Genomic DNA, 26,472 nt, shown 5'->3' with positions numbered 1-26,472 from the left:
ATTAGCTACAGGCAAAAGCTTAAGGATATATAGAACAATAAACCTTGTTGTTAGGGGGGTAGGTAGAATTTATGAAGTATGAAAAAGTGTCACACCAAAGTTAGGTGAAAGTATTCTCAGCCATAAGACATGTGGGGGCAGGAATCATAAGAGTGCTTCTGGATCAGGCAAAGTGCCCGCCTAGTTTAGCACCCTTTTCCCATCAGTGACCGACCAGATGCTTGTGGTAAAGTCTCAAGCAAGGCAGCAGTGAATACTCTCTTTGACATTACAGTGCTCAAGAAAGTATCTTCTTCTTTGGCGATCACTTGTAGCCGAGTAAGATTGTCTTCCATAAACACGGTTTTAACAATGGGTCTGTAAGTGACTGTGGAGGCCAATTCTGGATCCACATGTCCTTCCACAGTGGGGGCATTGGTTTCCAGGCGGGAGTTGATCACGGTGTGGATTTGCCAAGCGTGCCTTCCTCTTAGCACGTTTCCACGTTTCTCCCTTGTGTCCTGAGATCGAGTGTCTTCAAAGCCCATTACACCTTTGGTAAACACTGTTCTCCAACTGTAGGGCTCACAGGCAGTGTTTCCCAGTTGTCAGTGTTTATACTACATTTTTAAAGATTTGCCTTGAGACAGTCTTTAAACCTCTTTTGTTGACCACCAGCATTACGCTTTCCATTTTAAAGTTCGGAATAGAGTAGTTGCTTTGGAAGACGATCATCAGGCAACCGCACAACATGCCCAGTCCAACAAAGTTGATGTTGAAGAATCATTGCTTCAACACTGGTGATCTTTGCTTCTTCCAGTACACTGATATTAGTTCACCTGTCTTCCCAAGTGATGTGTAAAAATTTTCGGAGACACCGTTGATGGACTCTTTCGAGGAGTTGGAGATGGCGTTTATAAGTGGTCCATGTTTCACAAGCATATAGTAAGGTTGGTAGTACAATAGCTTTGTAAACAAGCATTTTGGTTTCCCTGCGAATGTCCCAGTCCTCAAACACTCTGCACTTCAATCAGGAGAAAGCCGCACTCGCAGAGCTCAGGCAATGCTGGATTTCAGCATCAATGTTGGGCCTTGTGGAAAGGTAAATGCCTAGGTAGGAGAAGTGATCAAGAAGTGATCAATACAAAGCACCTCAACAAAGGATTGCTGGACACAACCAAATATTGATTATGCAAAGAATTCACCCAGTGATGTTTGGAAACTGGATTTAGAGGGGGTTCTAACCAAAGCCCGAGGAAAATAGCTTGATTTAATTGAGACTGGAAAAGACCCTGATGTTGGGAAAGATGGAGGGCACAAGGAGAAGGGGACGACAGAGGACAAGATGGTTGGACAGTGTTCTCGAAGCTACGAACATGAGTTTGACCAAACTGCGGGAGGCAGTGCAAGACAGGAGTGCCTGGCGTGCTATGGTCCATGGGGTCACGAAGAGTCGGACACGACTAAACGACTAAACAACAACAACAATTTGGACTGTGTTCTGCCCCTGATGATGTTATCAGGAGTGCAACAAAGTATCACCAGATCCCACCTATAATCCCCACCCCACCCACATGCCTGCCTGCCTGCCTGGATCCCTCCCACCTGCTGCTGTGATGGCGGCAGTAGGATTAAAGAACATCTATTCCATTGCCTCTCCGATGCCTGACATGGTGCTGTAACTGTATGACAGGCAGGAGGAGCTCTGGGCAATGTTATTTTCCCAAGACCACTGATGTATCACGAGCTTGTCAGGGTCCAAATCTTCCCTCAAAATCCCCCACTGAGCCAGGGATGTCAAAACAGCACACTAGGTGTCAGATAGAGGTGGAGGAAGATCAATATCTGCCTCTCATTTTCCACAACTGCAAGAACAGCAAGGAAGAAAAGTAGGGATGGAGTTGTCCATGTGGCAAAGAACAAGATAGCAAAAGAAGGTAAAATATTCTCTGGCTCAGTTTAAAATCAAAGCCAAGGAATGGGGGGCTGCTGAGCCATTAAAATCCTCTTGTATTTTAACTCAAGCATCACAAGCTACTCAAATTCATATGTCTGAGTCAGAAAATATGACTCTTTCACATCACTAATGAATGAACAATGAAAATGCTCTCCCCCCCATCTAATTATGTTATTCTGGGGTGGGATCACTGCTGGTTTTGTCATGAGAAACTGTACTGGATATATGACAATGTCAATAAGCACTGGAGTGTGTGTTTGTGTGTGTGTGAGAGAGAGAGTGTGTGACCAGCTTCTTTTAAAACAAAGCAATGTAAGTATTTGGGGGTGGGGGGAGAATACTTTTGATGTGTGGCTAAAGATAGAAAACAAAAGGTAGGAATGAAACAGCTATTTTCCTGTGAGTTTCATTGTGAGCAAAAAGAAAGAAAGTGATTATGGAAATTATTCAAATACTTGTCAAAGCACGTTGTTCACTGTTACTATAAAAAAGCAATTCTTTTATTTCTGTGAATCATTCCAAACCATAGTGTAGCAATAATCGAAGAGCGGCAACTAGCCTTGGGTTCCCTCTCATCTTCTTGCTTTGCTCTTATCTTCCAGCACTGCTGGTAGAAGATTTCTTATTATGTCTAAGCTAGGAACTTTAGTTTGTTTAAACAGTGGTTTGCTAACAAGGATATCATCAGCTATGGCTTGGTCCTGATTTCCTACAATAACCCATAGTTTAATTAGCCACATTTTATCCTTGGCAATTGGACTGTTACTTGATGAAGTGATCTTTGCATTCTCGTCATGGCCAAACCAGAGGAGAGGGGGGAAGGAAGTAGGCTCACTGATGTACCTCTAAGCTGGGCTTATAAGTAACATGCTTCTTAAAGAAGTCCCCCGTTTACATTATCTCACAGATGTGTACCATTTGACTGATGCAACTTCATCAGGTCTGCACTACCATTCGCTGTAGCCTCCTTTCCCTCGTGTGAATGAGGTCCATGAAAACAAAGGGGCTATTGCTTGCCTCTACTCTTGACATCTCTGCATTGGCCATCTGTATTTCCTGAACTGGGAAGGTTACTTGTTCTGGAGAGGCTCCCAGTTACGAAACACAAATAAAGCTTGCCCGACAGCCATAACGGTGCTATAGTTTCATCAAAGGGAGCCAGCGTGGTGTAGTGGTTAAGAACAGTGGACTCGTAATCTGGTAAACTGGGTTCACTTCCCCGCTCCTCCACATGCAGCTGCTGGGTGACCTTGGGCTAGTCACACTTCTCTGAAGTCTAAATATATTAAAAATAAAATAAAAAATTGTCCAATAGCACCGTAGCACCTTAGAGACCAACTAAGTTTGTTCTTGGTATATAAGGTTTCGTGTGCATGCACACTTCTCTGAAGTCTCTCAGCCTCACTCACCTCACAGAGTGTTTGTTGTGGGAGAGGAAGGGAAAGGAGATTGTTAGCCGCTTTGAGACTCCATAAGGGGAGTGAAAGGCGGGATATCAAGTCCAAACTACTACTTCTTCTTCTTCTTCTTCTTCTTCTTCTTCTTCTTCTTCTTCTTCTTCTTCTTCTTCTTCTTCTTCTTCTTCTTCTTCTTCTTCTTCTTCTTCTTCTTCTTCCTGACTCAGAGCTTATATCTGATTTAGAGATTCTTCCCTTTCCTGACTGCCAGCTAAGACCTTGATCCAGACAGGCATCGGCATGGGCTTTGCCTCCTGAGTAGTCTCACATTAAGAGTAAGCTAACACAGCTTTCCGTGCACTTTCCAGGCAGCCTCCTGAAGCTCCTGCAAGAGTATGGTGGAAAAATCACTATAACGTGTACTACAGCTGAGCATTTTGGTGCTGTAAATACTAAATATTGCTAGTGTTTCTGTTATGTCGGCTAAATGTACATGGTTCTACTGGTGGTGTTTTAAGTTGATCCTGAATTTAGCTGGCCATGTAGGGGTTCACTGTATTAATCCCGACTGTCATCCTGATCTTAAAGGGGTATTCTGGAAAATACGAATGTTTTTATTTTGAAGGGGTGTCAGTTCCCATTTATTTCAGCAGCTGTACTTCAGAAAATCGAAACTAAATGTCCCTTCGGTCTCCCGCAGAAACCACTAGGGATGGCATGGACGAACACAGGATCTGGGACTAGATAATGGGGAGGTTTCAGATATTTTGAATTACCCTGTGTAAAGGGTGGGTACAGGCAGCCATTTTATAGCACATTCCACCTGGGGGTTAAATTAACCCTAACCATCCCTGTTGGTGATATGGGTGAGAGAGCTGAACCCCTCAACCCAGCATGGGTAGAGAGTTCATAATCTACCTAACCAACTTTTTGACCCCATGGTAGTCAGTTTCTCTCAACAGAATTTGCAGTATGTCACAAGATTTTTTGAGAGAATAAAATGGGGAGAGACCGTGTTCCTAGGAGGACATGGGATTAAACACCACAATTAACAAATGTATTGGTTATTTGTTGCCAATGTGAAATAGTTCATCTTCTGGGATTTTTAATTTAAATTTAAATTTGTCTGTTGATGTCTTCAGTTTTCAGGATTGATTTGGATGAAATGCAATTTTCATATGAATGTGCTTATAAAGTGCATGAGTGAATGCATTAAAAATCATAACTCTGTAAAGTAATGCTCATTGGGGCAGGCAATACTGTACATACAATACAGTCATACCTCAGTTTAAGTACGCTTCGGTTTGAGTACTTTCAGTTTAAGTACTCCGCGGACCTGTCTGAAACGGATTAATCCACTTTACTTTCAATGGGACAGTTCACTTCAGGTTAAGTATGCTTCAGGTTAAGTACGGACTTCCAGAACCAATTGTGTTCTTAAACCGAGGTACCACTGTACTGTACATATAGAACATATATATTTCACATATATACTAATGGGGTAGAACTGGCAATGATGGACCAGGAAAAAGAACTTTAGGTCATGGTGGATAGCTCAATGAAAATGTGCCACAGCTCTGTGTGTGTGTGTGTGTGTGTGAAGGCAAAATCCATCCCTCCATTAGGAAATGGAGTTAAAATGAAATGGCCAATATTATAATAATGCTATCATATAAATAGATGGTGAAATCACATCTGGAACATTTTGCATACAGTAGTTCTGGTTCGGGCATAGTTCTCAAAAATGATATTATAAAGCTGGGAAATGTTCAGAGGAGGGCAACCAAAACGATGAAAGGGCTGGAACAACTCCCTTGTCTGTAGGCTAAAGTACTACAGTATTGACCAAACAATAGTTTACCACCATAGCTGCCAAGTTTTTCCCTTTTCTCATGAGGAAGCCTATTCAGCATAAGGGAAAATCCCTTAAAAAAAGGGATAACTTGGCAGCTATGTTTACCACCTCATTAAGAACTAGGCCAGGGAAGGGGGACCTTTGGTTCTCCAGATGTTGAACAAAGTCAGGGTGAGGAAGTTGCAGCCCTCCAGATGTATTTGGACACCAATTCCATTAGCCCCAGCCAGCATGACCAATGGTCCGGGATGATGGAAAGCCAACAATACATGGAGGGCTACAGGTTTTCCACCCCTGAACTAGGCAATTCTTTAGACAAAGCTATACACACGACACTGTCTGTTGTACATAACAATGATAACCAATTGCCCGATTGATTTCCTTCCATCAGGTAACTCCTTGCTTTTGAACTCATCCATGCAGCCTGACCTGACCGTGAGTAGAACCTACAGTGGACCCATTTGCCTTCAAGACCCCATCGACAAGGAGCTTATGACTGAATCATCTCTCTTCAACCCTTTGACTGACATTAAGGTCAAAGTTCAGAGTTCATTTATGGTTTCTTTGGGTGTGACCGAACGATCAGAGTACCACGGAAAAACACATTCTGGGACATTTCCACATGACAGTAACAGGACTTTCCATCCCATACATGCAAAAAACAAAGCTGCATACATTCAGAATCTCTCATCGCTCTCCAAAAGAAGTGAGATGAGGGCCACGGGTATCTTTGGCCACCTGGGAGGACGTTTAGGAATCCCAAACACAGGTGGGTTGCTGCAAAGTCTGAACGTGTTTTGAAATGCATTAGTAAGTGTTGGGATAAACCTTTCTCTCTTTCTCTTTAAAATTTGCTGTCATAGCAAGTTCTCTCAGTGGGGCCTATGACATATGAACTTTTGCTTGCACACAGGTAAATGTTACCAGCTGACAACTTGGTAAAGATACCCTAAGGACCAATAGCGAGCACTCACAGGATGTCTGAGCAGTTCTAGCTCATAACCTAATGAAATAGTCCACTCTTTTTTAAAATAAAAACTTTATTGATATTAAAACGAAACATTGCTCACAGATACGATGATGATTAATCTCACATATAATTCGATCCTCTCTCAATATTTACTGGGTTTCAGTAATGTACAGGCAGAAGTCTTAAATGGAGCGTGGATAGAATTTATTCCTGAGCTGCTAAACTTGCCAGATTATAATTATACCACTATTTAGGTCCACTTCAAAATGTAGAAGTCTGTCACAATGGTTTTTCCACTCAGCATAATCAATCCATTCCAATAATAATAATAATAATAATAATAATAATAATAATAATAATAATAATTTATTTATACCCCACCCATCTGGCTGGGTTTCCCCAGCCACTCTGGGCGACTTCCAACAAAATATTAAAATACAATAGTCTGTTAAACAGTAAAAGCTTCCCTAAACAGGGCAGCCTTCAGATGACCTCTAAAAGACTGGTAGATGTTTTTTTCTCTTTGACATCTGGTGGGAGGGCATTCCACAGAGCGGGTGCCACTACCGAGAAGGCTCTCTGCCTGGTTCCCTGTAACTTGGCTTCTTGCAGCGAGGGAACTGCCAGAAGGCCCTCGGTGCTGGACCTTAATTTCTGGGCAGAACGATGGGGGTGGAGACAAAATAAATTTCCTTGGTGTACTTGAGATGATCAGAGCCTGGTGTGCTCTGGTCCATGGGGTCACGAAGAGTTGGACACGACTAAATGACTTAACCACAACAACTCTATGCTCAGAGGATGAGGCCAGCAAAGTTTTAAAAACTAAAGTTTTCCACCGCCACATGGAACCGAATTACATTAGCCCAGGGGTAGCCAACATGACGCCCTCCAGGAGTTATGAACTGCAGCTCCCATCAGCCCTGATCTTTTGTCATACTGCTTGGAGTCACAACCATCTCAAGGGCAACATGTCTGCTACCCCCACACGAACCCACTTCTTTTAAAAATTGTTTTTTGTTTACATATTTAAGGTTTTACATATAAATCCTTTACATTTTATCATGTGCCTGCACTTATTAATACTAGCAGTTTAGCATGAATTTAAGTGTGCTTCAGATATATTATACCCTTATTTTATACACTATTACAGAAGGTGCCCATTTTCAGTTAGGAGGATTCTGTCCTTCTTTTGCTATGGGGAAGATTCACTTTCGTTTTATTGCATTTCATCAATGTATCCATGTTGGCATTATTTGGAAAAATGAGTGAGATTGCACTAAATCCATGTCTTGAGCTGCCTATCCCCATATCTGGATTCTGCTTAGAATCAACACACCAGCTGCACTGGGCGACTTAGAAACAGTCCAGGGCTAAATGCCTGGAACATGACTCATCCACTCTCCCTTTGTCTGAGGAATTGTCTGAGGCTGCATTCAGCAGCATTGGCAGGAATATGAAGCATTTACACTCAGCGCAAGGTATCATCAAAGTTGGAGGTTACATGCTGTATGGTTCAGCATAGCATGGTGAGCTAGCATGATAAAGTGCTAGTGGATCTCTCTTTATACTTGTACCTTTACAAGATTTACTTGTAAGACTAGAAGAACTGCGTTATAGTAGATCAGTTCATGATGTACCAGCATCTCTTAAAGTTTATCCAGCCAGTGTGTTTATGCTTGTCTTGTGCCATGAGACAATAAGTGCTTTATACTCTAAGCTGAACTGAGTGGGAAAGGAGATTTAGTAACTGGGAATTCTGGAAAAGGCTGACTACTGGAAAAACAGGAAAACTCTGATTTTTAGCTGGAAGATTCTGCTGGAACTGTGCATTCTCTGCCGATCACGCTGGCCAAAGTGTGGCATCGTATCAACAACAGATGGTGGGCCCAAGCCTCACAAGTTATGGGCCAACTGACTTCTACAAGTTGTAACTATCCAGGCATGCGTCGCTCAGATCCTTTGAGTGCTATGTGCTAAAGATGGCGGCACACAGATTTACTTCCCATGAGGTTTGGTAGAAAGGAAAGGAAAGGAAAGGTGACATTGTTTTATATTTAGAAGAGATTTATAACAGTGGTAGAGTGCCCTGTTATCAACCAGTCTCTCAGCCCCACCCACCTCACAGAGTGTCTGTTGTGGGGGAGGAAGGGAAAGGAGAATGTTAGCCGCTTTGAGACTCCTTCGGGTAATGATAAAGCGGGATATCAAATCCAAACTCCTCCTCCTCCTCCTCCTCCTCCTCCTCCTCCTCCTCCTCCTCCTCCTCCTCCTCCTCTTCTTCTTCTTCTTCTTCTTCTTCTTCTTCTTCTTCTTCTTCTTCTTCTTCTTCTTCTTCTTCTTCTTCTTCTTCTTCTTCTGTCCCATGTCCTCCTTGGGGGCTTTTGGCTAGCTGGAATGTCTGATTTTTAGCTGGAAGATTCTGCTGGAACTGTGCATTGTGTGGCGATGACCCTCCTTCCCATGAAACAAGACACAAGAAACACTGTATAGATTTTAATTGGGCGAAAAGGCCACAACTTTATTGGTTATGGATGTTGAGCAGTATTGGCTTAGGCATTGGAACCTAACCACTAAATCTGACTGCGACCCGTGTGTTGCAGTCTGTGAGAAATTAACCACCAGCAAGGTGCCCAGTGATGTACATCTACCGGAACCACCTTCTGTGGCTGTCATGGGGCGTACATTATGGCCCTGACCTCCACAGGCTCAGGACAAGCTCCACCACCAACACCTTTATTTCACTACTCTCTGGGCAGATGATGATGTAATTTATGCTAATTTCCAATGCCTAGCCGCCACTCGAGCCTTCTGAGGCTCGCCGCCAATACCCTCACACCCGCAACCAAAGTCTTATCCCTCTAATTATGCTGGAACTGTGCATTCTCTGCCGATCACACTGGCCAAAGTGTGGCATCATATCAACAACAGATGGTGGGTCCAAGCCTCACAAGTTACGGGCCAACTGACTTCTACAAGTTGTAACTATCCAGGCATGCGTCTCTCAGATCCTTTGAGTGCTATGTGCTAAAGATGGCGGCACACAGATTTACTTCCCATGAGGTTTGGTAGAAAGGAAAGGAAAGGAAAGGAAAGGTGACATTATTTTATATTTAGAAAAGATTTATAACAGTGATAGAGTACCCTGTTATCAACCATTTCTAAATATCAAAACTTCAACCACAAGAAATGCCAGGCCTAGGGGCTGAATGCAGCCCTTCAGAAATCTCTGCCTGGCCCTCAGCACTCTTTCCAGGTCACACCCCCTTCCTAGGCCACTCACCCTATTCCCAGGCTGTCCCCATAGCTGTTCTGTCCCATGTCCTCCTTGAGGGCTTTTGGCTAGCTGGAATGTTTCCTTGAACTGCAATAATGCCTCTGGCTTGTCTGGATGAAGGTTGGAGAGAGATGGGCGCAGGTGCATGCCTTTTCCATAGCTGGAAGGTAGCATATTTTCCCCTACTGTCACATGGCCTCTGGAGGAGTGCTTCATGAAGCCATGCTGCCATCAGACTGTACATTCCCCACCCCCCCCCACCCCCCGGTCTCTGAACTATAATATACAATTTGGAGTCTTAACATACAATTAAACCTACCTCCACCTCTGCTGCCACCATCAAATGTTTGCAAAAATCTCATTCCACACCATTCTAGGTACATAACAGCTCACAGTGGAATATTTACATTTCAGACAGGTGCAGAGTTTATTTTGTTGAGAAATGCCATCAGCTACCAATGAGTTCCTTGATTCAGGAAGCCGAGGCTGTAGCTGTAGTCATCATAACAATGAAAATATAATGATGAAACGTTGGCACTGAATGAATTTAAAGGTTTCAAGAGAACAATCAGAATATATGCTGGTGAACTATTTGCATGTAAGATTTGATGGATATGAAAAAGAATGTCCATTGATCTGTGCAGGATGGGTGTAAAGTTGACAGGATTGTAATTTACTGGAACTCTTTTTGGAATGTGTTCTGTTGGCTACATTCCAAAGGATGATTAACATTTCAGCAATACTACATATTTTATACAAAAGGTCAGTCATTTCACATCTGAATTCTTTAAGAGCTCTAAGAAGAATGACACCTAGCCCTTAAAACTTCACCCTTTGTCACTGCTTTTTCACAATGGTTCTTCAAGGACCCTTCTGGGAGGAGCAGAGAAGGAGATGATTCAGACATAAGAATTTGTCTTATGTCCTCTTATTTACCTCTTTTCATGGAATCATAGAGTTGGAAGGAACTCTGTGGGTCATCTAGTGGATCACCTGCCCCATCTCATGAGAGCTGCTGCTGCTCTGCCTGGTTTTATGTTTCTTATACCTTGGGGTGTTTCCTCCATTTGTGTATATTCTCATCTTGGTGCCACTATTTAAAACATGCTGACATTGTTTGGGACTCAGTTGTGGTCTTACTGATGTACGGACCACATTATAACAAACATGATCCCAAGCATTATGGAAAACATTCTGTAGATGCTGGGGTTGTAGTGAATGACATTCTTTTTTGGAGGTTGGTTGGTGGGTAGGTAAGTACTGGAGTGAAATATTGACTGACTCTTGTACAGAGTCAGACCATTGGTCCATGTAGATCAGAACAGTCCACACTGAATGGTAGCAGCTCTCCAGGATTCCATACAGCTGTACCTGGAGATGCCAAGGCTTAATCTGGGACATTTCTGCATGAAATGCATGTGCTGTACCTATGAGCCCATAGCCCTTCTCCAAAGCAATCTCTCTTGCATTTTCTGAATACTTCACACAATAGAAACCTCATTTTAACTATGACCTTGTAGAGAGATTGTAGTACCAAAATCACAGTATAACTAATTGGAATGTGATCTATACTACACTGTTCAGGTGATGACAAAGATTCGTCTCACCAGTATGTTCCATTAGGCCAACGCTCTGCTTAAGCTGTGACTCACTTCCAGCAGAAATTTGATACGCCCCCTAGTATCTTTTGTTCTTATTTTGTTACAGGAGTTAGCCTGCTGATTCCACATGGAGCCATCCCTGAAGAAGCATCTTGGGAGATCTACCTTGCCATCAACCAAGATGAAGCCAGGTAAGACAGGAGCAAAAATGATGCACATATTCTAATCAGAACTGTTAAACGCCAGCTTATAGAACAGGAATGGGGACCCTCTCCCTACACCACCAAGGCAACTGGACCCCAACCCTCATCAGCCCCAGTCAACATAAACAATAGTTTGTGTTGAGAGGAGTTGGAGTCCAACAAGAACTGGAGGACCAGAGGTTCCCTGTCACTGTTCAAGAAGAAAGGAGGAGTAATTGAAGTACAGTAACTGCATAATTTCCATTGATATACAATATGCTGCTATTCAAAAGAAGAAGGGTATATATAACTAGAAACTGAGCTATAGTCTCTATAGTATGCTCTAAATTAGGGCTGCTTAAGGTTGTGTCTTCCAGGTGTTATTGGACCTCCACTCCCCGCATCCCTGATCCTTGGCTATGTTGGCTGGAGCTGATTGGAGTCTAACAACACCAGAAGGGGCACCACTTTCCTTTCCGTAGGCGTTATAGCTTCCAGAGCTGTGATTTAATCACATACATATGGAGAGGCTCACATAATTTCACTGGAAATATATGCCTTTACAAATATCCCTACATAGCCTGTTAACCACAGTTGCCACAGTATCATCAAGAGGAGGATGTAATTAGAAATTCCATATGAACTTATTTACATTAAAAGTAACACTCCTTCAACTAAAATCTGTTTTTCAAAGTTTAAAATCAGTGCTCATTTATCAGACAACACTGTCACTACAGCCTGTCTTGTCCTCGTTGCCATAAAACAGAATTTCATGACAGGCCTGGTGATATTCAGATCATTGTTGGCAAGAAGGTATTTGACATACCACTACCTTTCCCCCGAGGAGCCTGGTAATTTCCTTAGTAGTGGTTGGATTAGCTCTCTTCGAGTATCACAATGCAATGGGCAGCATAAAAGAACATGCCCAATGGATTCAATCTCATCAGAGTTGCATGGGCTAATCTCTGTTCAACTGGGATGTCATGATATCTGCCCTCTAATAGTGCTGAAGGGAGAACATTAAAACAGGCTCTGGAAAATGCTCAGCGATGTTTAGGGTTGTCCAGTGAGTAATTTGCTGGGTGTGATCTTTGAGGTTCATGTAAGGATTTATAAATTTTAGAGGATCGGTTAAGGTCATTTTGGTATTCTACATCCCAGATTTGTTCTTATACTTCTAGGTAAAGGTAAAGGGACCCCTGACCATTAGGTGCAGTTGTGACCGACTCTGGGGTTGCGCGCTCATCTCGCATTATTGGCCGAGGGAGCCGGCGTATAGCTTCCAGGTCATGTGGCCAGCATGACAAAGCCGCTTCTGGCGAACCAGAGCAGCACACGGAAACGCCGTTTACCTTCCCGCTGTAGCGCTTCCTATTTATCTACTTGCATTTTGATGTGCTTTCGAACTGCTAGGTTGGCAGGAGCTGGGACCAAGCAACGGGAGCTCACCCCGTCACAGGGATTCGAACCGCCGACCTTCTGATCAGCAAGCCCTAGGCTCAGTGGTTTAACCACAGCGCCACCTGGGTCCCTTCTTATACTTCTAGCCCTTTCCATTTCTAGACTTAAAAGATATTCAGGAGAAAGGCAGTATAAAATCATTTTGTTTGATAACTATCAGCCAGCATCAAGCGGAGCAGCCCAGTTGGGGTCTTAACTGAGCCTTCGCCATGTATACAAGGTCACAAGTCATACTTTGGCCTGTCTCTAATCGTAGGGCTCTGTTAGGGACACATTTGGGAGTTTGGAGAATTGACCTTAAAAACCCTGATTGTATTTTTTCATAGGGATCCAAATTAGAGAGGGGGACTGAGTTGTGTGTTGTGTAATAATTGAGCTATAGGTTTTGCAGCCTATAATTTATTAGCAGCTGGAATAAAATTCCCTCCCTTTACTCGGTGGGCTGCCCAAGGCTAACAAGTTTTGATAGCTTTTCATTCTTCTTTTTACTACTTCTTAAAGGTTTCTAGTATTATTATTTCCCCCCATTTTTCTCACAGTTTCTACTTGTGAAAAAATCACTAGGTTGCTTCCTCGTCCCGCTTCTTTTTGAGCCTGAGGGAGATCTGTCAGTGTGTTGTGCTATAGTTGGCAAAGGCTGTTGTTCAGCTTTAGAGCAGCCCTGTGCAACAGACGATGGGAGGGAACTTGCGGCCCCTTTTGTGATCCTCCTCCTGCCATCAGGTTGACCTAACCCTCATTAGCTGTGGCCTGCCAAGTGCAAGGTGGCCAAGAAATGTGAGTCAAGAGACTCGACTTGGCTGGTGCTGCTACTCTAACACAGCCAGGAGCAGAGTGGGAGCTGAGCTGCACGTCGCCAGGTGTTCTAGAAGAGGCCTGGGCTGTTTCTAACAGCTCTCCAGTGACCCAAACCAGGAGATAAGGTATTGCTATTAAGAGAATGAGCTGCAAACTGCACATTCCCAGTTGAAATCTATGTATTATCATGTGCTGCTAGTACTATTATTATAATGGCGATGTACTTATATACTGCATCATATAATCATACAGAAACATTCCAGAGTGCCACTGCAAATTCCCTCCCCTCATTTGAAGATTATTAAAGGTTGGAAATGCCCACAAATCGGCATATTGTCCTATTCCCAGACTTATTGTATTTACTTTGGTATTTTTTACACTGCCTTTTGGTGTGAATAGCCCGCCCAAGGCAGTTTGAAAATAAATGCATGAAACGATGGGATGAGCCATCTCACGTTGGAAGTTGCCTTATATACCAATTCAGAACATTGGTCCCACTAATCCAGTATTGCTTACTCTGACTGGCAGCGAATCTCCAGGGTTTCAAGCAGGAGATGGGAATTGAACCTGCGACTTTCTACATGCAAAGCAAAGTATCCTCTTAATAATTGCATTCTTGATTGCTGTCTGACACAGTCCAGCATCCTGTTCCATCTCTGTGTTGGCTTCTTCGCCGTCACATATGAGCCAGCAGCTGTCATGACCTGGTTTGAGGAGGAAGGCAAAGACTTTTCAGACCTTTCTAGAGGCTGCCTGTATACCAAATTTTACCTTTCTCCCTGTGCCTTTCCTTCTTGTGACTGAACCCCACAGAAGAGACTGCATGCTGGCATCACTCAGGACAAATGGAGCTGAGTAATATTAATATTCCATTGGGTGAGCCTAGCCAACACTTAGGATGGCTTGCCACAATTTGAAATCACAGTACAAAAAAGCATGTTAAAATACTCTGGGAGGGATTCAACAAAGTACTAAGGAGATTGTTCTCTCAGTGCAAGCCTTATCAACTTGCCAGGTGGAATGATCACCCCTCTCCTCCCTGCAACCCACACACACTGTTCCAGAGGTCCCCCAACCCCTGACTCAGGCTACACAAAGCTGGACTGGCATAGCAATCCGGAATGGCGGTCAGCGGCGGAGGAAGCCACTCAGGGGCCTGGGGCAGCATGACCCAGGGGTGGGGCAAGGGCAGGGCGAGCCACCCATAGGGGCGGGACACACTGTGGGGCCTTTGGAGTCTGCCTGCCTCCTCCCACTCAGCTGCTCTACAGCTGAGGGGGAGGCAGTGGGCGGACCGTTTGGGCAGCATGGAGCCTGCACGTGCCCAAGCCACCACATCACTCCCAGGAGAAATGTGTAACTCGGAGGCACTGCAGGGCCCCCCACGGTAAGTGCCACCCAGCATTTTGTCAACCCCCTCAGTGGTGACACTTGGGGCAGCCCACACCCAACACACACCCCTTCCTCCACCCCTGCTGGCAGTGAAGGCAGGTGGGTTGGCTCCAAATCCAGCAGGTCCTGGGTCAGCTCAGCCCTTTCCTTCCACTCTTTGGGGGCACCCACCAGCAGTACTTCCAGCGCCCTGCACTCTTGGGCAGCCAGAACAGGAAGCCTCGTGTTGATTTCGTTTGCCTTGTGCAGGCTGAATTTTAAAATCTAATGCAGAATAATTCGTGTTTTTCTTTGCAGTGGACAGAACCCTGTTGCACAATTTGCTGTAAGCTTGCTCACAGTGTTCGCCGCCACCCCCCTCCCACTGTCAAGCCTAGGTAGTTGCTTCTGCTGATTGCATTCTGGCTCCCTTTTATGTTTGAGCCTTAGTTCAGAGACAGTGGCCTGTAGCGCTCCAAAGAGTGCTGATCTTTCCCTCCCCATGTTGCCCAGCAGTTGCAACAAATTTCCTCCTTACAGCTCAGTGTGAGGACTGGATTTATTATGCCCATTCTCTACACTACCACTGTTTACAAGATGCAGTGGGATGCTGTAAGCAACATTCCTCTGATGTAATAAGGACCAACTATGTAATTCGTGTTCGCAAGCTTCCCCCAGCATGCACATTCATGATGTACTTTTTAAAAAGCTGAGCAGAGGGAACAACATACATTGAGTAATTGTCCAAGTGCTTTTATGCTGTCCTGTGGTTGCAGAGAAGCAGCTCTCTTGGAGGGAGAGAGAGAGAGGGATGGGTAGAGGACCAGTGCTAAGATCTCGAACATGCTCTTATTAATTCCTCCTTTGGCCAGGGAGTACCATGCTCCCCAGCTACCTTCTCATCCAAGCCTTGTTTCTGCTGGTTGGTTTCAAGGGATCCAAAGAAGATTCTACATCTACGAGAATGTGAACATGGTTTTAAGACCACTCCTCAGTTGTTCTTCCACATCTCTGACCTCTTCAGGCATTAGGACATTTGAGACTTCAGTAATGTTGCCGAGATTCCTTTTTAAAACAAGGAGAAAAATCGAAAGCTGAAGCAAATACTCTGGCTGTGTACATCCAGTTCGCTCCCACTGTTGATGTGGGAACCGGTGTACGCACAGTCAGCCACAATCCATATCTATCCTTTAATTCCTTATAGAAAACTGCATTTTGATGTGTTTTTCCCCAAACCAGCTTTGATCGGAATTAAGAATAAGAATGAATGACCTAGCTGTGTTTTAAACCAGTTCGTATGTACATGGCCTTATTCTGCATAGAATATATATTTAGGTCCAATACTCAGAATGCTAACTAATAATAATTTGCATTTACTTTTAAGGTGTGTGTGTGTGTCTATGTGCACGCACTCGCACGCTAGAGAAAGGAGAGAGAAATTTGTCAGAGATTTTTTTGATGCCTGGAGATATTTTCCAAAACTTAATCTAAAACTCTTTTCAGTCCCCCGCCTCCCTCTGATAGCTCAGCTCCTTTGTGAGACCTTTCATATTACATCTCCATCTGCTGCTGTTGCTGCTTTTTAAAAATCATTTTCAATGGAAGATTAAGATATGTGAAGCGAAAGAGGCGGCAGAGGGTGGGGGGGTGGGGGGGACAAGGATGAACCCAGCTGTTTCATCTGTAAGGGCTTGGTAGAAGTGAATTAAAACGGGTTAATTAAATAGAAGGAGCACATATTTTGCCTGCTGTTTTACTTCTGTTGGCTAAAAGCAGAGGGAGCAAGCCAAACCAAAAGAATTGTCATGGCGAGATTTGCTTTCTGGAATCACCAGGGGTGAGGGTCGGAGGAGGGAAAGCAAACATAAAGGGAACTTTAATTAGAACGCCACACATTATTTCCTTTTCAAAGACTTGAGACAGCAGTGACGTACGCCGTTCTGATTCCCGTACCTTTCGTACAATGTGTAGGTACACCTTTTTCTGCTGCTGCTGCTGCTGCAGCATCGGGAAACTTACAATCAGTTTTGTTTTATTTTTACTTCTGTGGAGCTTTGAATGTTTGGCCTGGATTTAAGATGGCTGCCACAGAATGCTGCTTTGTTTCACTCATGCCAGCTTGCTGGAACCCTGTGCTCAGCCAGCAGGGATGCTTAAGAAATATCAAAGCAAACATTTTGAGAGCAAAACCACAGTCACAGGGACCATAGCAACAAGACAAGTCCTCTGCTGGTGATGACATGCTGCCCGCAGTGGTGTCAGAAGAACTGGGGAGCTGACCCATTCCTTCCCTCACTCCCGGACAATGTCCTGATGGTTACAAGCTGAGGTTGAAAGTATCATAGGAGCATAGGAAGTCGCCTTGTACTGAGTCCAATTTACTGGCCCATGAAGCTCAGTATTGTCCCAAACTGAGATCCATAGATCACCATGAGTTTCATTCAGGTGGTCTATGGCAGTGTTTCCCAACCTTGTGCCTCCAGATGTTTTGGGACTACAACTCCCATCATCCCTAGCTAGCAAGACCAGTGGTCAGGAATGATGGGAATTGTAGTCCGAAAACAGCTGGAGGCACAAGGTTGGGAAACACTGGTCTATGGCATATCTGCCTTGAATATTCTTATTGATTTTTAAATTGTATTTTTATTGCTTCTTTTATTTTGCATATTGTATTTTATATTATTATAATTTGATTTCTATGGAATGCAAATTGTGATACAATAAAGCACAGTGTAAGAATTTAAAAAAGCAATTAAGATACAATTAAAAATCATACAGCACCTAGCACAGCACGTTACAATAACCACAAAAGGCAGAAAAAAATATATTACCAAGAAGAACATCAGCAATTTTCAAAAGGGGGGTGGTGGTGGAGTTTGGGAACCACAGGTCCACACTGATTGATAGCATCTCTCCAGGGTTAGAAGAATTGGGATTAGAAGTTGTGATGTGTGCTTGACTGTGAGGTTGGGGGGGGGGCTCACAACAGTTTTTCTGGTTTGAAAATGTGCCCCAGGGCTGATGATCCCCCAAAAGGCTGCTAACTCCTGTTCTCTATATTGTGCATCTGTCGTCCACATGAGTAGCATAATGGAAACAATCAATTGTAGAATGATCAGGTGGTAAATATACCATTTCAGGAGGGGGCCATTCCAGCTGTCCTGAATGAGGCAGTGATGTATGTCCTCCATAAGAGGTCCACCCTGGTTTCTGAGGTTTTATACCACTAATGCCCAATTGTCAATATCCACCTCCTGGGCAAAGTGTTCAAGAGGGCTGTAGCCATGCAATTTGAAGCATACTTGAGAGAAGCACATTATCTTTCCAATCTAGCTTCAGATTTGGTTTTGGCACTGATACAGCTTTGGGCACTCTGGTTGATGATGACTTGCTTCAGGAGACGGACAGGAGGAGTTGGTTCCTCTTAATCTCTCAGCAGCTTTTAATACAACTGACTTTGCAGCACCTTTGTGGGTTGGGAGTTGGAGCCACCTTGTTATGGTGGATCCACTTCAGAGAGAAACACTGGATGACTTTTATCTCATGGTTGGTTCTGTCCTGTCCCCAGTGCTAGTTAACATCTATATGGAGGTGATGATGAACCCATCATTGGGTGTCTTGGAATTTAATGTCATTAGGAGCACCATGACATTTGGACCAGATGCAGCTGTGTCATTGTGGAGCCAGTGCCTGGGAGCTGTAATGGGCTGGTTGACAGCCAAGAAAATGCAGCTGAATCCTAAGAAACTTGGAGCGTTGCTCTTCCAAGTGGGACCCCTGCCTCCCCACACACAGATCTATGGATGACCTTCCCACTGCTCCCCACAGATGTTTCTTTGTTTTTACATTCCCACATACTTGCTCTACTCCCACCCCCCAAACAATCAAATCAATCAATCAATGCAAAAACTGAAAATGTTCAAGTAATATTTCTGGGCTGGTCTATAATGGGTATTAGTAGTATGCCCCATCCTAAGCCCTTAACTTGGATTAGGGCTGTGTTGTTTTTCATCCAACAACCATAGCATTTTTCTATCTACATATATTGTTGCTGCTGTTTCTGCTCTGTTGATGGCAGACGCACTTGAGACGCATCTTGCCCCAAAGGCAGAATTGTAGACCTGACTTTCAAGTTTATCACTGTCCTGGAAAACAGAGATCTCCCAAGAAATGTCAGCCTTTAGATCTCCTCATATGGGATTGTGTTCAGAAGGACTGTTTATCACATAAAAATGACAGCTACAAGTTGCCTTAAGAAAGCTTTATAATGTCTAAAAGGACTCAAGAATCAAACTCAAGTGTTGCTTTCAGAGGACTGAACTGCCACTCAGCTCAGCAGAGAATAGGAGGTTGGCTTTTAAGGCCAGCCAATATTTCAGACCAGACAGCATTCAGTTGACCAAACAGAAGTGGCTCTCTGGTTAGGGTTAGAGCTGATACTAGGAGGAGCAAGGCATCAGGGAGATCCTTAGGATAAGAATAAGAATAAATATTTTTATTATTTATACCTTGCCCATCTGGCTATGTTTCCCCAGTCACTATGGGAGGCTTCCAGTACATATAAAAACATAATACAATGTCAGATATTAAAAACTACCCAGTACAAGGCTGCCTTCAGATGTCTTTTTAAAGTTGTGTAGTTCTTTATCTCCTTGACATCTGATGGGTGGGCGTTGCACTACCGAGAAGGCCCTCTGTCTGGTTTCCTGTAACTTCACTTCTCACAGTGAGGAAGCCACCAGAAGACTCTCCGAGGAGGACCTCCAGTGCCTGGGCTAAACTATGAGGGTTCAGATGCTCCTTCAGGTATACTGGGTTGAGGCTGTTTAGGGCTTTAAAGGTCAGCAGCACCAATACTTTGAATTGTGCTTGGAAACGTATTGGGAGCCGGTGATGATCCTTTAGGACAGGTGTTATATGGTCCCAGCGACCACTCCTTGGACTCAGCTATACAGCTGCAAATAAAACGTTTTAAGTGTGTTGTAAAATGTGACACTAGATGGCAATGGTGAACTATGGCAAATTCAATATATTTTTCAAAATGTTTTTTAAAAAACATTCACAGCGTTTATTATATGTGTCTAGATTCCACCCCAGTCACCAGTCTAGCTGTCACATTCTGGATTAGTTGTAGTTTCTAGGTCACCTTCCAAGGTAACCCCATGTAGAATGCATGGCAGTAGTTCAAGCGGGAGATAACTAGAGCATGCACCACTCTGACAAAAAACTCTACACACAAGTAGGGTCTCAGCCAGCATACCAGATGGAGCTGGTAGACAGCTGCTGGTAGACACAGAACTGACCTGTGCCTCCATGGACAGCTGTGATTCCAAAATGGATCCCAGGCTGTGCACCTGGTCCTTCAGGAGCACAGTTACCCCATTCAGTACTAGGGAGTCCCCCACACCTGCTTGCCCCCCGTTCCCTCCAAAACAGTACTTCTGTCTTGTCAGGATTCAACCTCAATCTGTTACCTGCCACCCATCCTCCAAGTGCCTCCAGACACTCACACAGGACATTCACTGCCTTCACAGGCCGTGAATAGCAGGATAGCGTTCTGCTATTATTCAAACAGCAGTATTCACTCATGAGAGTGCTTGGCTTTGAATCCTTGCAATTCCTCTATATCACACTACAGTTCTTGGAGGGAATAGTGCCTGACCATATTACTGGATGAAGAACTCATACTCTTAGCTCAGATTCAGCCGAAGACTTTAATGCTTAAATCAGAATAGTACATAAGCAAAGCATGGTTACAAGTTACAGCAGGGGTACAAGAGGGGTACAAGATACATACAGGGGTACAAGGCACAAGCTAGGACATTGATCCAATGAGTAGCATGCCCCTTGCCCCTTCCTTTTGAAGGATAGTGTGGGCACAGGTTGTACTGTGGCAAACAGCCAGAGTCCCAAGACTGGGCACATACACAGGGGCTCCTCTGTATAGGTTGAGCTTGCAAGGTCTATTTGTATTGGTGTCTCCATGTCCTAGGAGATGGTGGCAGAATCAATGTTGGTTCAGCATCCTATTTCCTCTCAGCAACCTCCTTCTGCTAAGAAGGCTTGTCAATGGCAGGGGAAGTCTCCAGGGACATTCTATGACATGATCAATCTTACTAGGGGCGTCTGGTCTCATTGGAGCAGAACTCTCCTCTCTCACTCCACTTGGACCCTTCCCATAATCCAGCTCATCATCCTCCGCACTGTTGACCATTTCCTTGCATCCTGACACTTATTGAGAATCTCACCTGCATCCAACCATCCCCTCCTTCATGGCGATGCATGGGACTCAAGGCACATAGCAAGGGTTAACATGTGCATCAGCAATTTATGCACCAACATTACCAGATGGGCAAGAACTTGGGAAATGGGTAAGCTGCTTCTGAAGAGATTCTGAGAAGCCCACCAATACTGTGCAAATTCAAAATCAAACTGAAAGGAGTTCGCACATTGCTGTATCAATCTGATTGAGGTTTTATTGTGATTCAGGTGGTGCTGTAGTCTAAACCACTGAGCCTCTTGGGCTTGCCGATCAGAAGGTCGGCAGTTCATATCCCCGCGATGGGGTGAGCTCCCGTTGCTCTGTCCCAGCTTCTGCCAACCTAGCAGTTTGAAAGCATGCCAGTGCAAGTAGATAAATAGGTACCACTGAGGCGGGAAGGTAAAAGTGTTTCCGTGCACTCTGGTTTCCGTCATGGTGTTCCGTTGCACCAGAAGCGGTTTAGTCCTGCTGGCCACATGATCCGGAAAGCTGTCTATGGGCAAACGCCGGCTCCCTCGGCCTGAAAGTGAGATGAGTGCCACAACCCCATAGTCGCCTTTGACTGGATTTAACCATCCAGGGGTCCTTTACCTTTTACTTTTTTTATTTTATTGTGATGTTACTAATTTAGTTTTCTTGGTACCTGCAGCCCACATGAGGGCTGCCTCTGTTTCTATACCAATAGCTGCTATTCCTATGGTCTGTCTAGCAGGACCAGCATGGGGGGCAGGGCTTTTAGCATAATGCCAAAGATGGCACTCCCCTGTTAATTTGTTTCTGGGTACCTCCTCTTTGAAATACTTCCAGCTTTCTTCCACTTTTGGCAGTAGTGTGTTTGGGGAAAGCTGAAGTACCCTCAAGGTTGAGTACATATGATTCTTCTTTCTTTCAGGGAAATGCCACTTCCCTCCCCCCCCCCCAATATGGCAAAACAAAATTACAATCTCTGAAAAGGCACCATAAATTTCAGTAGAATGGCTTCACATGGCTATATTTCTGCTTTGTCACAGTGCAACACACTTGCGACGGCTAGCAATCAAGTAGAGATTGCCTGAGGAGTAATATTGCCTGAGACAATCACCGACGCTTCCTAAATTGTATAGATCCTTCAATCCCATTGCAAATGTCAGTGACACGTATTCATGAGGACTAGTAATTATGGACGAATTAGAAATGTTGCATCTAATGGTAACTTTCCCCCAGGGAAAAATTCATGCATGCAACCTTCATCCTAAAGCAAGTGCCACTGGCAAAAAGGTCTGCCAGATCTTAGAGAGCCATTGAGGGTGCATTTTCATGAATGAATTATGAAGTGAATAAAAGGAGAAAGGGGGAAATGATGTGTGCAATGTTTGCTAAAGTGCTCCCCACAATACCCTAGGAGGAGGGCAGCAAATCACTGCTAGGAGACCATGTTTCGTGAAGGAGGAGTGATACCTTTGCCTGCTGTGAACATTTCCAGTGCAGCAACTCAACAATTGTCAATGCTCATTGTGATATCAGGCTCATGGACAATAGGACCGGCAGTGTGAAAAAAAGCACTTTGAGCACTAATGGCTTGTATGTAGCCTTGATACTTTGGCATTCAGCCTTCATTTCTTGTAGGGAATGCTGAATGCTCTGAATAGAAACCATTGGAAGTGTGGCACAGCATGGACAATACAGACAGAAAATAACAAATGAGACTATTGCCTAGATGCTCTTAGGGACGCCTTGCTAGTGATTCATCAAGACCAGTGCCTGTTATCAGTGTTGTTGAGTTTTATCATTCTTTAAGGGGAGGAGGGGGAAGTAAAATCTCAGAGAGATTCACCCAAAATTACACGTAAACACTTGGAGAGGGTATGCTTGCTTATTGTGAAGACACCTTTTTGCACAGCACTTAAGATCACCAGGTCTTAAAGATGGGTAACGGCAAGTCACAATGCATAAAATAGCAGAAAACTGTACTCTTCTTTCCTCCCGGCTGCTTCTGCTGTTCTCAAAGACAGGGTCTAGGAAAGGCTCCTAGGGCTGGAGGGTAGGGCAAGGCAGGTGGGAAAAGTCATTGCCTGATTGCCAACATAAAGTCCCTCTCTAGTGAAGTGACGGGGATGGCTAATCCTGTTGAATTTCTTCCTGCCAGGTGTACATTTCCACATCATTCGGCATTTTTAAAAAGAAGTTCTCGTGGTAATTAACCAGCATTTCAGAGCAAGTTTATCCAAATATACACAATTTTGTATGCAATTTTGCACAATATACACATTTTTTGCAAGCAATTCTCCTTAGTATAAAGCTTTCTTTTCATGTACACCTCACGATGATGTTAGGTGATCTTGTATTTCCTTAGACCAGTGGTTCCCAACAGGTGGTCCGGGGACCCCCAGGGGTCCGTGAGCTATGCCAGAGGGGTCCTCAAGATCCTATTAGAATAAAAAAAAAATTAAATATATTTCTTATGATAACAGATTTTTTGTTTTGGCCGCTTCCTGCATGAGCAGAGTCTAGCGCAAAATTAGATAGAGGCAGTAGTTCTGCTGTATGCCGCAAGGACTACAAGAAACTTGGAGATAAGGCAATGAAAAAGATCCTTCCATTTGCAACCACATATCGGTGTGAGCAAGCATTTTCTTCCATGTGTTTCATGAAAAACAAATATAGGAATCGGCTCGACATGCGGTCAGATTTCAGAGTGAAAGTTTCAAGTTTGGAACCTAATATTTCAGAAATAATGGACTTAAAGGACAGATTTAACTCATCTCATTAAGAACTGAAAACTAAAACTAACTGTATACTGATGGAGTACTCTGTTGTAACTGTAAAAAACGTATAAATATAAAATATAAAAAGACTCTTAATTTGGCTCTCACTTTTTAATTTTAGGATTAGGAATTAATGGGGGTCCTTGTCACAATAGCGGCTCGATGAGGGGTCCTCGAGAAAATTTTGTTGGGAACCCCTGCCTTAGACACATTCAACCCTCACCACCCCAAATAATCTTCACACTTTAGAGGAACAAAGGGAAGCAGGTGGAATGCCAAGCTTTAATCATCTTATAACCATCAAGTCTTAGTAAACTCACCCCACTGAAAAGTCACACACCCTCAAATGTTCAGGAGGGTTTCGGTGTTCCCCCCGAAGCTGTACTAATTTGTCTGGGCAAAACTTTCAGCTTTGTCCATATATGCAAAAAGAGCCCTCTTGAGTTGTTCACATCACATGAATGGGAAGGTAGGGAGAGCATCTTCTGAAACATGTGGATTCTAGAATCCTGGCAATTCAGAGTTCTAAAACCCATGGGCAACCTCACAGGTAAAACAGGCTCTCCACTACAGACAGACGGCCAGAAGGAAGAAAGGATGACAATGGCAGAGTCCCCAGGGGAATGCACATTCACCACTGCTTATTTATTTTATTAAATTGTTAAAGAAAAAGAAAAAAAGTCCATAACACCAACAGCATAAAATCAACAATAAACTTACATGAATCAAAATAAATGCAAAACGTATAATGCATCAGTTAATCAGCTTAATACATAAACATAGCTGGATCATCCATCAGGGGAAGCCTGGGTAGTGATAATCATAAAAAGAACAATGGAAGGCTTAGGTCACAAGCATCTCCTTACAATAAATGTAGCATTGAGCATAACATTTAGAGCTAAAGCCATTTTAAACTTAGTGCTTGATTTGCCCTCCAGTGCTCCAAGCTTCATTGGCAGTACAGTGGTACCTCGGGCTACAGATGCTTCATGTTACAGACACTTCAGGTTACAGACTTCGCTAACCCATAAATAGTACCTCGTGTTAAGAACTTTGCTTCAGGATGAGAACAGAAATCGCATGGCGGTGGCGCGGCGGTGGCGGGAGGCCCCATTAGTTAAAGTGGTACCTCATGTTAAGAACAGTTTCAGATTAAGAATGGACCTCCAGAATGAATTAAGTTCTTAACCCGAGGTACCACTGTAATTTATTCAGCTCATCCAAACGGAATAGGATTCATACATTTTCTTTATACAAGATGCAAAAGAAGAAGAAGGTGTATTTCAATGTGGCACTGGGCACCAATCTTTAAAGATTAACCAGGAGAGAGACAGAACTATGGTATGTGTTTGCTAACAGCTCTGAAGAATGTGAGCCTTTTTCAGTGAAAAGAGAGGGCTGATGCACTGGACTGATTGTGTATTGCAAGGCAGTTTTTGTGCGCTCTAATTAAACCTTTGTTTGTGGGCGTTGCTTCTCATGTTGTCAGTTCTTCTGGAAGAAATAGCGAGTCCTATTAAGATGATTTATCATAAATATCCGTTCCTGTTAATTATACTCTAGTGAAGGTGCCAAAGCAAAAACGCTGCGAGCGCGTAGCCAGAGATTTAAGTCTTTATGGGCTTACTGCTCACTTTCCTGTCGTTGCTCAAAATGCCATAATAACTGGAAATTGAGCCATGGAAATAGTGAAGCATTTCCGTTGTGCTTTATAACAGTTATCTCTTTCACTGTTCTAAGTAGCCTGCAGTAGAGATCGTTAACATGGATAGGATTACGGCCTGCAGTTCTATCTCTGGAGCAAATCAGTTGTAGGCTTTCTCTCTCTCTCTCTCTCTCCCTCCCTCCCTCCCTCCCTCTCTCTCTCTCTCTCTCTCTCTCACACACACACACACACACACACACACACGTACGTTGCGAGGAGTGCCCAGAGGAGTGCTCAAAGGACTGGTTGGGCAGAGCCAACAGTGGGCAGAGCCAAAGTCAATGATAGGAAAAGCCAACTAATTCTACTTTGGCCCCCATCCTCTCTCCAGCTAAGTTCAACAAGGGCAGCACTAAGACTAAGGGGAGGAAGCTGACACCTTATTGCTGCCCCCTGGACTGGATGCAAGTGAGAAGGCAGGCAGGGGAGAGTTGACAGGGCAGTACCTGAATTGCTGTACTGGACCAGCCAACATTCCCGTTTAAGTGTTGGAAACAAGGACAACATCAAGGGTTGGTATAAGCTGGGGTGCCCAAACTTTTTTCTAAGAGGGCCAGATTTGATGAAGTGAACATGCGTGAGGGCCGAACAAAGTTGAGCTTTTGTTAGAATTGAACTTGTTGAGCTTTTTCTAGGATTTGGCCCCAAGAAATAAACTGCCACAGGGGCCGGATTAGGCCTCCAAAACAGACTTTGGCTGGTATAAGCAGAGACCTGCCATTGGCCAACATTCCCATCAAGAACCTACAAATGAGTATTTTTCACTTGTTCTTCCTCTTCTTCACCCACCTCTTACTCTGGCTCAAGCGACAGTGGAAATGAAAGGGCAGTAGATGTCACTGCCCATTTGCTCTTTAAATGGCACCAGGACTTAAAATGTGACAGGTGGTTTAACCCCGCTCAATCCTGGCATTTG

General features: G+C 43.9%; 1 protein-coding gene across 2 annotated transcripts in view; it reads left to right on the top strand.

Moving 5' to 3' along the window:
- The window catches only part of UNC5D (unc-5 netrin receptor D), a 405,607-nt gene that overhangs the window by 330,385 nt on the left and 48,750 nt on the right, over positions 1–26,472 (top strand). For both annotated transcript variants that reach the window (XM_035140077.3, XM_060268544.2), the window contains 2 exons: positions 5,580–5,957; positions 11,140–11,224. In XM_035140077.3, coding sequence (XP_034995968.1) covers positions 5,580–5,957; positions 11,140–11,224 — 463 coding nt within the window. The remainder of the gene's footprint in view (positions 1–5,579; positions 5,958–11,139; positions 11,225–26,472) is intronic.

Source organism: Zootoca vivipara, chromosome 14, assembly GCF_965207765.1.
Source record: "Zootoca vivipara chromosome 14, rZooViv2.hap1.1, whole genome shotgun sequence".
Classification (NCBI taxonomy): Eukaryota; Metazoa; Chordata; class Lepidosauria; order Squamata; family Lacertidae; genus Zootoca; species Zootoca vivipara.
The sequence above is the reverse complement of the archived record's forward strand: the minus strand, read 5'-3'. Positions and strand labels throughout refer to the sequence as shown.